General features: G+C 35.1%; 2 protein-coding genes and 2 long non-coding RNA genes across 4 annotated transcripts; all 4 read right to left on the reverse strand.

The window, feature by feature from the left end:
- Window positions 1–190: 190 nt before the first annotated feature.
- Window positions 191–3,257, reverse strand: LOC111291453 (NAD(P)-linked oxidoreductase superfamily protein). Its single transcript, XM_022883226.2, has 5 exons — window positions 3,001–3,257; window positions 2,428–2,603; window positions 1,736–1,982; window positions 651–830; window positions 191–518 (listed from the first exon to the last, which is right to left on the reverse strand). Exons 1-5 carry the CDS (start codon window positions 3,190–3,192, stop codon window positions 291–293), a joined length of 1,023 nt encoding a protein of 340 aa, XP_022738961.2. The 5' UTR covers window positions 3,193–3,257; the 3' UTR covers window positions 191–290.
- A 771-nt stretch (window positions 3,258–4,028) lies between these two features.
- Window positions 4,029–6,759, reverse strand: LOC149516255 (uncharacterized). Its single transcript, XR_016346709.1, has 2 exons — window positions 6,290–6,759; window positions 4,029–6,157 (listed from the first exon to the last, which is right to left on the reverse strand). It is a non-coding gene; the product is annotated as an uncharacterized LOC149516255 (long non-coding RNA).
- A 577-nt stretch (window positions 6,760–7,336) lies between these two features.
- On the reverse strand, window positions 7,337–9,176 carry LOC149516256 (uncharacterized). The gene is made up of 2 exons (XR_016346710.1): window positions 7,903–9,176; window positions 7,337–7,774 (listed from the first exon to the last, which is right to left on the reverse strand). It is a non-coding gene; the product is annotated as an uncharacterized LOC149516256 (long non-coding RNA).
- Window positions 9,177–9,548: 372 nt separating this feature from the next.
- On the reverse strand, window positions 9,549–13,033 carry LOC111289417 (uncharacterized). Its single transcript, XM_022880451.2, has 2 exons — window positions 10,402–13,033; window positions 9,549–10,043 (listed from the first exon to the last, which is right to left on the reverse strand). Exons 1-2 carry the CDS (start codon window positions 12,932–12,934, stop codon window positions 9,739–9,741), a joined length of 2,838 nt encoding a protein of 945 aa, XP_022736186.2. The 5' UTR covers window positions 12,935–13,033; the 3' UTR covers window positions 9,549–9,738.
- Between the last annotated feature and the right edge of the window lie 381 nt (window positions 13,034–13,414).

The raw sequence follows: 13,414 nt of genomic DNA on the forward strand, positions 1-13,414 counted from the left end.
GTGTATTTCATGTCTAAGCATAAACTCAGTTCATGACATGTTAGTTCTACCGAGTGACAGCTACTGATGGCGCTGGGATTGCTAATAAAATTTCTCCAAGGAGCTATTTTATTCTTGACTAAAATTTTAGAAAAAAAAAATTAAAGGGGATAACACACGAGATGTAATATTACAATATATTTTAGGGAGACCATTGCTAACTTATAGTAGAAGATAAAACAGAGAAGGGAGGTAAAGGGGGTGTTGAAATTTACAAATTGCAAATGTACAACTTTGTTGAGTTGACCCCATCAAATTTCGTAGTCCCATAGATCTTCAAGAGTCTTGTATGGGCTAGTTGTATCATTAACAAGAAACTCTCCTCTCATGATTTTCCTTTCCTCCAACTTGTCAATCTCAAGCATATCTTCATCATCCAATTTCAGGTTGAAGGATGTCATGTTCTCCTTCAATCTATCCGGATTGAAACTCTTCACGATCACGCTTGCTCCCCTCGATAATCCCCACTTTAGAGCAACCTTAAATTCATCACTAAATTATGTTACCAACGGAGTTGCAACTTGGAGTTTAAGTAATAGGATTCCAACTGCTAATTTTATTCGGTGAAGGTCCGTAGAAAGCAGAATGAAATATGATATATATATTATTACCTGAGCTGGAGTTGCTTTATGTTTGAGAGATATGGATTTGATGAGCGGATTTTCAACCACAGCCGTGGATCCCCATGCATTCCCAGGTCCTCCTAGCGGTGAATAAGCACTCACGTGGATGTTGTGGTCAGCGCAGATTTCTCGAAGCTTTCTTTGCCTCCACATTGGATGCATTTCCACCTTTACCCACCATCAAAATTTAATCACCATCAACAATTTAATCATGATGACTTGGCTATTGGCAACAAACCTTAAACACGTCGGCTTCATTTAGCTAAGCTAAGATGTCTAATCTTCTTTCTTTATTGGTTTTCAGTTTACTTTTATTATATCTATATTTAATGTCTCTGGACACACGCTTTCTCATGCCCATCTTGCTTGCCAACTTAGAACATAACTCAGGGCAATTTAACTGAGGGAGAGGGCTTGTTTTTCTATTCTTTTTCGTGCTCATGGAGAACAAGGTTCGAAGGAGTTAATGTTACCGGGAAAAAGCTTACATAAAATTTGATAAGGAGAGTTCATAAAACTTTTTATTAAAAATGAATAAATAAAAATTAAAATTAAAAGATCTCATCATATAAATTTAATATATAAAATTTAAAAAAAATTTAATAAACTTTGATATATTTATTAAATAGATATTTTTAATAAAAATATTGATAAAATTTTTATTATTGAATAAATATCGATCAAATTTAAATTATAAATAATATTATAAATAATTTTTTACATATTATTAATTTTTACTTTAAACTCTATTATTTATCAGTTTGATTTTTTTATTAAAACTTTTATTTACTTATTTTTAATAAAAAATTTCATAAATTGCACCTAATTTTATGTAAGTTTTATCCATGTTACTACTAGCAGTTCTAAATGAATGATCAGTTCATTTCAAACCTGGATTGACGTCTGTTACGACAACAGACGACTCAGACTTGTTTATTCTACTTTTGCCACTTCTTTTTTAGGCTTCTGCCCCATCAACTAAATAACAATCTACTAGTCATCCTGCTATATATCCTTGTGGCCCTTTTTTTTTTTTTTTTTTTTTTTTTGCTTTAGAGACATATATATTATACCTGATTAACAGCAGGGGGCACAGAAGCAAAATCTAACAAGCGTTCAACCTTCTTGCTCGAGAAATTGCTAACCCCAATACACCTACACAAGCTCATGTCTAAGCATTTCTGCATCCCTGCCCATGTGGTCTCCATGTCTAATTCCTTTTCAAAGTCTTCTTCCTTTGGCACAGCATTGCAAGCCCAAGGCTTCAGATTCACTGGCCAATGCACCAAGTACATGTCCACAAACTCCATCCCCAGGTTCCTACAAGAGTTAAATTATATAGTATCATAAAATGTGAATAAAAATTCAGAATTTCCCAACTCATATAACTTAGTAATTCTAATTAATTTGCGTATTACCAACAACTTGTTGAACTCATCCATTTTATTATCCTGTGATATTAAAAGAGTTCCCTGATATCTTGGTAAATCAAGGCAATTTATGCTTTGAAAGCTGCAAAATGCTCTACACTCACGAATTTCAAGTGATAGTAGGCTGTGAGCCATAAATGAAGATTTCTATGTTTAGACACTGACAAATGATAAAACTACCACCAAAGATTTTATTAAAAAAAAAAAAAGGCACTTGACCATATATATATATATATATAACAAGTATATTTTCCAGTTTTAATCTTTATCATTTTCCAGGTAGTTTTCTGTAGCTTTTGGCTAGTGGTTGGCTCGTTTTTGTATAGTTTAATTACCGCATAGTCTGTTTGAGTGCTGAAACAGGATCATGGTGATCAGCGCTCCATAGTTTAGATGTCACAAAAACATCTTCCCTTCGGATGATTTGATCCTCAATTGCCATTCTTAAAGCATTTCCAACGGCTGGCTCCGAACCGTATATTTTTGCTGTATCAAAATGCCTGTATCCCATCTGCAACCAAACATCCCATATTCCTATCAGCATTTCTCATGTTAAAATAAATCAAATATAGAAAAACACACATGCATGCATACATCCATTAAAACATGTTAGGTCAGTGGATAAAAACACAATTATAATCAGTGAGGAGGGTATCCCATCAGTGTGAGCCAAGAAATATATGCTGCATGAACTGGAATTCATTCAACTCTGATGTTTTTCAATGAACACACTGACGAAAGGGCCTTTGGCATAATACTCCTTCCACTATCATGGATTATTAGGTTGAACAGATGATCTCCGGTAGAATGCCAAAGAAACATGATTTTTTCTGTGTTTTTGAAAAAAAAAAAAAAAAAAAAACAACCATAGAGAAAGCTGTACAAGGAGGGTGTGTACGGAGATGTACCTTGAGGGCCATATGGATGGCTTGCTCCGTTGTCTCCCTATCATTGTTAAAAGAATAGGTACCTAATCCAATCACTGGAATCGTTATCCCACAATTCAAACGCACTTCATCGCTCCTCATTTTATTATTATTCTTGCACTCTCTCTCTTTCTCTTGTTCTGTTCTTTTTGGCTCTACAGCACCAAAACACATAAAGTATAAGTTTGGGTCTCAGACTCTCCCGTATCCCCATGTATATACACTTGGAAAAGTCAACTGTATCATTAACTGTTTTCCAGGACATTTCTTCACATGGAATGTACTCAGAACAAAAAAAATATGAATCTGAGCTAGTGAAATATGCATAATGATAGTGGGGTTTAATAATAATTGAGGATTATTTTTGATATCGAAGCATGGGATCTTCCGTGTCCTTTGGGATTTTATCAGATGCCTCAATCCTCCCTTTCTTAGATGACAGTATCCTTTACTTAAAACTAATATCTTATATTCAGAGATAGAGAAACAAATGCCAATGAACCGCCCAAGTAATATTTTATGTAAAACTTACAGCTATTTTTGTTCATCATCTCATCATGCAATTAATATCTAATTTTATGCAAAAATTCGATTGATGTTAAATAAAATTAAGAATATATATACTTTTGGTTAAGAATTGAAAGCAACAAACAAAGTAGTTGAAATGGGATAATAATTAGTTTTTGAAGAGCTCTTTGTTAGAGAGTTAAAACAATGAAGGTTAATTGCACAGATGTTATGACAATTACTCATAGATATATTGAGAAGATGAGAAGGTACAAATTAAATTAGCTGTTTTAATGAAGTTTGTTGACTTTTATAATATATAAAATATATATTACATAAAATGTTAGTATTTTGATGATATTTTGATGACCTGCTGCTATGTAAATTTGTCAAATATATCTTTCTTTCCAATTAATCAAAAGAACTAATGTTTAAGTCAATGCAAATTTTTTATACATTGGGTTGACAAATAGGTGAATGGTGACTGCTGAGCATTTGCTTCCTTTTCTTTTTTTCTTTTTTTCTTTGGTGATGCCTCTCTAGTTGACTTATTCAGAAGTCAAAGGGAGGACAGTCGAAAATTGATGTTCCTTGCTGTGCAATGTTTGTTTCATTCTCCTTCAGAAAAATGATAAATATTTTCTGTTTTGACCGACCAAAACAAAATCCAGTATCTCAAACGATCCTTCTCGCCTCCATTCATGTGGCCAGATCATCCATATGCCTTCCCTTTTTTTTTTTCTTTGGAACAGCTCCCCAGTTCAATACTTGACACGTAAATCGAACAAATACACTAGCTAGTTAGAGTTACATTTGTTAAACAAGTAATTAATACAAGAAATTAGAACACAAAATATTTAGGATAAATCCCATCCGTGATTTATAATCTTTTATTTCGATTTTATTTTAATCTCTAATCTGTGAATTAGGATCTATGTTGCACGTCCCTAGGAATTGAATCACTGGGATATTACAATGTCAGCCGGTACCACCACATTAACCGGTACAATCATTAATTTTGCTTCCTTTTATATAATATTAATCAATTAATTAATTAATTTAGACTTACAATCTGGGGAATTTAGGTCTTTCTGCTTATGTATATAATATATATGGGGAAGATTCCTCTTTCTTTCCTTCTTTTGTATAGAAATTAAAGTGCGGTGCTCCTTAACTATACCACATATATATTTCTTCTGCTCACCCCAGCGGCCTAATTAATCTCAACCAACCCAAGTGTTTAGATGTAACTTAATGGACATTATTAACTTTTATACTACGTTCGGTACTAGAACGAGTGAATGAAAATAAAGGGAAAAAGGGAAAAGTGAGGAAAAAGAATAAAAAAAAATACATCAACAGTTGCATTACTAACAGCAATTGATCCTTCAATAGATTGAGTTTTAATTACCTTCTATTCATCACAAATTGCTAACGTTCTACCTATGCTGCCTCGATCAGCTTTAATCATTTCCATGAAACCACATGCAACAAACTTGGAATTAGAATACCAAAGATGAAAAATCGACCTTCCCATGGGGAAAATGGTGGAAGAGTCATCATGTTGAAGGAGGTTATAAGCAGTCTCTACAAGAATAGATAAGTTAATTTGATTCCAAGCGGTAAAACTTGAGGGCAATGTTTGAGAGGGTTCTCAATCATTGCTCGTACGATATTGGCATAACCCCTCTCAGCTAAATGACACAACACATCAAGAAGGCCAAGGGATAACCCCGCACGATTTCCATGTATGGGAGAAGGCTCATGGTGATCACACGCTTCAACATATGCCTCAGGTAAAAGAACATACATTTAATTAAGCCAAACTGGAAAAAGAAAGTAAGTGGTACAATGCAAGGAAAAATATTAAGCATTGATGAGCAGCGTGCCATACTTGTTTCCTGCCAGAATGCTCAAAGGTAAATATCTCAATCGTCGAAAAGATAATTGACCATCAACATTCTTTCGGGCAGAAACGCATACAGCATGGAGTGGGAAAGGAACCTGCATTTTTATTTGCAATGATTAAGTATATATAGCTCCATAAAACACTAAACCAACTAATTAAATTGAACAACTGTGCTAAACTATGGTACCTGACATGCACATGCATAAATTGATATGGAAAAGGAAAACGCCTGGCTGTCAGGAATGTAAAAATCCTCATGATACAGATATTCCATGACAATTTTCCAGTTAATTCCAGGAGATCAAAATATTTAATCAACTGTGGAACAAGGTAAAGAAGATGAATCAAGATTCAATGGGACTTACAAGCTGGTTAACTGAATCCTCCAAAATGTCCACGTGCATGCCAAGAGTCTGGGCATGATAGATCTAACGCATGCAGCACTGCGACCAATTGCAGAGCAGAATATCGAATGTGAAAATTGGCCAGAATATATAGGTACGGACAACAGTGCTAAGTATTCTAGACAGAGCAACTTCATTCAAATTAAGGTCAGAAATTTGACAACACCTCTTTACAATGTGTAGACTCAATATATAGTACATCTATATCCCACTTCTCTCATAATATCAGGCATGCTAGTCTCCCTCTCCTTCTCCCTCTCCACCAGAAGGGAATCAAAGTCATTTTCGTTGTAGTTATGGAACTTATATATCCAAATTCCTTCAAAACAAAAACAAGAAATGAAAGTGGGACAAAGAAATTGACTCCTTAATTTTAAATTAGCAGGCATATAATCAGTTATGGTATGATTAAAAGCTAAAGCAAAACTCAAGCAGGAGTTATTATGAATACCTCGGAAACCTAGCCTTGGTTACAAGAACAAACTTTTATTCTGAATCTCCTCAATAGAGGCTGGATTTCCACATAACTCCTCTATCAAACTATGCTAAAGTCCTGACCTGAAATCATATACTAAAAGCAGCATTCTTGGAAGATTGGATTTCCACATAACTCTTCTATCAAACCTATGCTAAAGTCCTGACCTGAAATCATGCATTACAAGCAGCATTCTTGGAAGAATATGTTAAGCAGAAGCGAAGAACTTACCAGTATTTCAGACCTAACATGCTCCGAGTCTGCCAAAGCACTGTTTATAATCTACGTTTTTATTTAAAATCAATTTCAAAGTTAATTAATAATAGAATTAAAATTTTATTGTTTTGAATGACTGTACATTTTGGCTATAACTTGAAAGATTAAGGTGGATTAATTTTTAATTGCATGGTACATAGTATCAATTCAAAAATGTCATGTTATTTTAATTAAATAATAATTAATATTTTTTAAAATTTGAAAATTATTTATTTATAAATTTATTATTATAAAAAAAATTACCATCATATTCAATTATTACATATATATATCACCTTATTTTTTTCGATATTACAAGAAATATGATTCACTGTATTATTAATTAAAGTTGTAATAGAGTCTAATCAAGTTAATGCATTGTCATATTCAGATTCAGCTTGATTTGATGAAAATTTGAGGTTGATTGAATTTTATTTTTCATGTTCTTACTCATCTCATAATTTATTTAAATTATTTGAGTTTGATTAAATTAAACTCAATAAAACTATAAATATTGACCCTGAAAACTCAATTATATACTCAAAAAACAAAATCAAAAGACCCAACTGATCCCAGCAACAATTTTAAAGAGCCGAACACAGTCCCATACAATTATTAAACAAATGGCAAATAATCACTATCCTAGCAACCAAAATTCTTAATCAAAATTACATATCTTCAACGTTAATAATTTCTTATCGATGATGATTTATATTTGATTTCACTTTAATATATACTTTTATGCATATTCTCTATATATTTTTAGAGTAAAAAAGAAATAGTGCATTTAACACTAATTTATTCATTAAATGACATTTTTATCACATCTAGTATAAAGAAGTAGATAACAAGCTCTTAAGATTATCCAGGTTCTATGGTACACAAATACTCTGATGAGCTAGCTATCTAGCTAGCTTCAAGATTAGTATTGCAGTAACATCTAAGCAAATTATTACACATATATCTATATTTATACCGCCGTAAGCAACTAAAGTACTGAACCAAGAAGCCATTAGCTAGAAGTTTAAGCGGAGGGCAAATGTAGAAGCTAAATGAAGTAGCTCAGCTCCCCATTTTTATTCACTTGATACTAAGATTATTTTTAATCATTCTTAGCAGCAGATTATGGGCTATTAATATAACCGTGCCCCCAAGGATTGTCCTCATTTTGGGGTTGATAGATCTGCTCCCTTGCAGCTTTCTCATCTGTAACATCGGCAACAAGAAAAACAAAAAATATCAAAAAAAAAATCCAACAAATAAGATAGGAGTAATAAAATTTTAGGCCAAATGAACCAAAGAAGAAGGTAGCTAGGGTAGGCCAGTATGCTTACAAGTCGTGGCAGTCCTTTCGATGTTCCTTGACGCCATGGCTGAGGCTAGAAGGAGAATACTAACGATCAAGAGAAGCTGGAAGAGTAATAAAAGCTTCTTGGGAGCCATTTGATTTCTTGGTAGAGCAGGAACGGATGTTTGTACCGCAGTATATATATAGGCCCATACCCATGCACCTAATGCCGACCAAATTTCCTCTCATTTTACTACCAAAATTAGGGGGCCTTGCACTAGAAGACTTGGAAGCTAATTACATTAGACAATTGACGCGTCCGAACTGTCCCTTTTAGGTGACTTTGAAATCGCAATGCTTTTGCTGGTCTAGGTTATAATCATGAAAACCAACTTGCTCCATACAATCCTTAAGCTGTTTAACAAAATTTCACGGGGTTGTCGACATGTTTTCTAACTTTGATGATTATTTTTCATCACTTTCGATTTGTGGACCTTAATCCATGTTTAACGTGTAAACGAGATCCCTAGGTGAGATTGAGATAACGCGATCGTCGCCTTGCCAGTTGCCACTGGGCTTGACTAATTTTGTCTCAATAGAAGAACAATGGCTTAATGATTGAATATCTAGCAGTGGCTAGCTAGTAGGAAAAAAGTCAGAGGAAGGCTCTGGTCCAGTGCACCACTGCATCAGCTTCAATTGCTGACTTTTGCCCTCTCGTTGATAAAAATGGGAAGCCAAGACCACTAAAATCGCTGCAGATGAAGATGATCAAACAATTTGGACTTTTTGGAAAATTGCCAAATTCACATAATCCAAGCTTAGCCGTTTATTTGGGCTTCCAGGTCCCTACAGTTTGGGCAACTTCCAGAGAGCTCACTCTACGCCACAAAATACAGTATCTCAAGCTCACTCTACCCCACAAAATACAGTATCTATAGAAATTAATGTGGGATCCATCGAAGCTTCCAAACTCTTTCCAAGTTGCGAAGCTTAGCTTTCAGTACCTTACCCTTAAAAATGACATTATTCAACAGGAAGCCGGAGCCTCTCACAGCTATGCGAAATATACCAATGAATCAAACAACAGGCAACCAAGGTAACCTAGTAAAGAAGAACAAATTTTGCCTAGTGAAACATGTTAGATTTCCACTGGACTCAAAGTTTCTTTACTACCATCTATGGGACACAGCCGTGCATGGAATCTTATAGAAGCCAAATAACTTTGCAGTTAAAAGGGTTTCGAATTATGGTACTTGAAGACCTCTCCATCCCTACTTTCTAAAGCAAAACCAAAAATTCAATATTTGAGTATTTGGTTGAATAGTAGTTACGTCTATCTTCATTTAAAAAATTGGCTTCAAATCTCTTTAATTTTTATTAAACAAAAAATAATCCCATCATTGGAATGCCTATTTTTATTTTATCAAAACTCTTGTTACATTTACAAAGTACAATTCATATAATTGAAAACAAATTATGATCTTAGAAAATTTTATGTTCACCCTTTTTTTTATATTATTTTGGTACGAAGTCGGATAATACTTAGAATTAGAAAAGTAGTATTTGCAAGACTTCAATTTTTTTTGAATTCACCTTTTGAAAGAGTTAATAAACCATTTGAATTAATATTCAGGTTCAAAATTTTTTTCTTCTCTCCTTTCTACGAAAATAAAAATATAACAAAATAAATTGTCCAAGGCTACATAGATACTTGATACATTCAAAGGATACTTAATTTGAGCACAACGAAAATAGCAAAATAAGCATAAGCTTGGATGCAAGAGTTAAAAAATGAAAAAAAAACAACAATAAGCTGAGCATGAGGGAGTTTAATTCACTTGTTTATAGCTTAGAAGATACTTGCAGTCGAGTTCCATCTCTACCAGAAGCAACCTACTTCAAGCTGCTGAGATACACTACGCATAGTTGGTCGAGATTGGGGATTGGGATTAAAACATAAAATTGCAAGATTTAACATGAAAGATAATCCATCTTCAGATTGTTGTTCCACAGGAGAAGAGAGGCGGGGATCTAACACATCAGCCAAGCCGATTCTCTGATCAGGGGATGAATGTAGATATGATATAAGTTCCCCAGGATGGTTTCCCGTCAGAACTTCGAGTGCCAAAACACCAAAACTATATACATCGCATTTTTCAGTGACTGCCTTAGAGTAAGCAAGCTCTGCAGCAACAAACACTCTTTGATTGAAGAAGCAAATTTTCAACCTTATAATATAGTTTTAGAAATAAAACAAGATTCATGAATAAATATAAATGATCCATTTAAAACAATGCTGTTATCGAAACAAAGATTTAAGAACAGTTCATTGGCAAATAAATATGCCACTAAATATCCAATTTCTCACATAAAAACTCGTTTAAGAAAATTGAAAAACTTACTGCTGTTATGAGCATGGAAGTTTTGACAGTGGATTTCCCCAAATCAGCTAAGATTAAGTGTGTATGGCTTAGAATTCCTAGATCATGAATGATCAAGTGCGGAGAGATTAAGAGAGAAAGGAAGAGTGCATGCAGGTTACCTGGAGCAACATAGCCATAAGTTCCTGCAACCTCTGTCCAGTTGGATGAATCAGGGTTCAACAACCTTGCAGTGCCAAAATCTGATACACGGGCCTCAAGTTCAGAGCTCAATAAGACATTCTTGCTCGATATGTCTCGATGAATTATTGGTGGAACACAATCATGATGCATATAAGATAGAGCATGAGCAACCCCTTTAATAATTTGAATCCTTTTCGTCCAATCTAATTCCTTTGCTCCTACGTCATTGCTTAAGATCTTAGCCAAGCTTCCCCTTTCCATGAACTCATACACCAAAAATAAATGTCTTCTTTCAGAACAAAACCCATAGAGTTTTACGATGTTTCGATGTCTTAACTCTGTCAGAGCTGCAACCTCATTCTTGAAACTTTTCACCAGCTGCATCTCTATGTCAGTATGGGAGCTCAACTTCTTAATAGCAAATACTTGACCATCTGGCATTTCCGCTTTATAGACTTTTGCAAATCCTCCCACTCCAATGCAGCATGTCTCATCGAAATTCTTTGTAGCTTCAAGGATGTCTTTGTACATGAATTTCCCATTAAACTGCCATATTGAGAAAAGGTTTTCTCTGTTTGCTCTACCTTCAACTTTGGACTGATTTACTGATCTGTAACGGAGAAATGATAAAATCCATATACAAACCATTAAAAGGATTGATATACTTGCCAAAGATGCAACAACAATTATAACGATCTTGCGCTTATCATTTCCACCGTTCTCTGTAAATGTGGCATTGCAAGGTTTTAAACCTTGTCTTTCACCGCATAGATCTTTGTTGTTGCTAAAAGCCTCTGGTTGAGCTGACCGAAAGAAGTTGCTGTTGGGAAGAGGACCCTCCAAGTTATTATATGAGAGATTAACAGCCACCAAGCTCCACAGGTTGCTAAATGAAGAAGGAACTTTACCGGAGAGATTGTTGTGTGATAGGTTTAAGCTTTCCAAACTTGTAAGCTTCCCAAGTTGCAATGGTATCTCTCCAGAAAGTGAATTATAACTCAAATCAAGTAAATCTTGCAAGGCTACAAGATTACCAATTTGATATGGAATTGTGCTATTCAAGCCGTTTTCATTCAAACGTAAATCCCGCAGCTTGGAGCAGTCCCCCAACTGGTATGGAATTGGCCCAGTGAGCATATTCGTGGAGAGGTCCAGAGACTCTAAATTCGATAGTCCTCCAATTCCTACAGGTATTGGACCTGAAAGTTTGTTATCTTTCAGGCTCAAGGACAACAATTTTGATAATTTTCCAACTTGGGTAGGAATGATTCCTGAAAGTTGGTTGGAAGAAAGGTCAAGCTCTATTAATTGGTTCAACTGAGTAATCTCATCTGGGATCTTACCACCTATCATATTACCGGCAGCTTTCAGCAGTGTCAAGTTCCGACATTCTCCCCAATTTGGCGAGAGTTCACCACTCAGTTTGTTGTAACTCAAGTCAATATATGTGAGGTTTGGGTACACACCAAAATCTTGGGCTATGTTTCCTGTAAGTTGATTATATTCGAGCCGAACTCTATACAAAGTCTTGCAATTCTTCAGGCTTTTTGGAATAGGACCTGAGAAATTGTTGAAGGAGGCACTGAAATTGACAAGCTTTCCACCTCCACAAACTTCTGATGGCAAGTTACCACTAAAGTTGTTCTCAGCGAGATGGAGAACTACTAATGATGAAAGATTTCCCAACTCTTCCGGTACAAAACCGGATAAGTGGTTTATGTGCAAATAAAGAATATTTAACTTGCGTAAAGTGCCAAAACTAACAGGAATGTTTCCTGAAAGTTGAAGGCTGGAAAGCTGTAGAACGGTTAAACTGCTCAAATTACCCAAAGATGGAGGGATAGGGCCACAGAAATGACTCCCATCTAGAGCTAGTAAAGACAGATGTTTCAAATTGCCAATCTCATTAGGAATTCTGCCACTAAGCAGAGTATCTTGGAGGAGAAAATTTTTGAGACTCATGAGGCCAGTTTTAGATCGACTATTTCCATCAGGGAATAAAGACGGGTCTAATTCACCTGTTATGTTGTTTCGTGAAATGTCAAGCTCATAAACTAGAGTGAGATTGGCAAGAGAAAGAGGAAGCCTGCTGTTTAAAGAATTTGTGGAAAGATCAAGGAACTGAAGTTTTGAAAGCAAGCCAATGTTGGATGGTATTTTGCCTGTGAGCTGGTTTACTTTAAGATCAAGCCGAAGAAGGTTTGGGAAGGAAGAAAAATCTAAGTTTTCAATGGTACCTTTCAAACCCGTGTATGCAAGATTTATTGCAATTACATTTCCTGCATTATTGCAGGTTACTCCCCGCCATCTGCATGGACTTTGAGTAGTAGCATTGGCAGTAGCTGGAGTGACCCATGACTGGAAAATAGATTGATTACCGAAGCTTTCTTTCCATTTGAGTAAAGCCTTAGCTTCTCTATTTGGCACTGAATTGCCATTGCAGGAAGATGGCAATACCAGCAAAGCTAGAAAAACGGCAAGAGAGAGATACTTTCCTTGGTAATTAGGCATAACTTCAGAAGGCCTTTAATTTCTTTCTTTCTGTGGTTATGCTATTTAATGGAATGATTTGCTTATGACTTACAAGTGGATTAACAAACATGAACTCCTGGCTTCTTACCCCCGACTTTCACGGTGAGAAGGCGATGTTTCTTAGACTCGTAAATTCCACGTCAATGTCTAAATGCAAATTATAATTTGGATTGACATAAGTTACGAATCCCCTTTCTTTTTTAAAAAATCTAGTGCCCAGGTAAAGTGAAGAGCATAGATGTTGAAAATCCAGCCCAGCTGAAGAAAGGCCGAGCAATGAATGGATCAAAAATGAAGAGGAGAATGGGTTGACTTCTTCAAAGCCAATTATTACATTCCTTAACTTCCAAAAAAGCGGCTTTACTCAATCCGAAGAAAAACCAAACCAATCCAAACAAAACCCTAAAACTTTAGTGAAGAATATGAACTTAAAATGCCACTTGCGTCATAATAGATAAC

This window comes from Durio zibethinus, chromosome 11 (assembly GCF_047325235.1).
Source record: "Durio zibethinus cultivar Kanyao isolate XHJ-2024 chromosome 11, ASM4732523v1, whole genome shotgun sequence".
Lineage (NCBI taxonomy): Eukaryota > Viridiplantae > Streptophyta > Magnoliopsida > Malvales > Malvaceae > Durio > Durio zibethinus.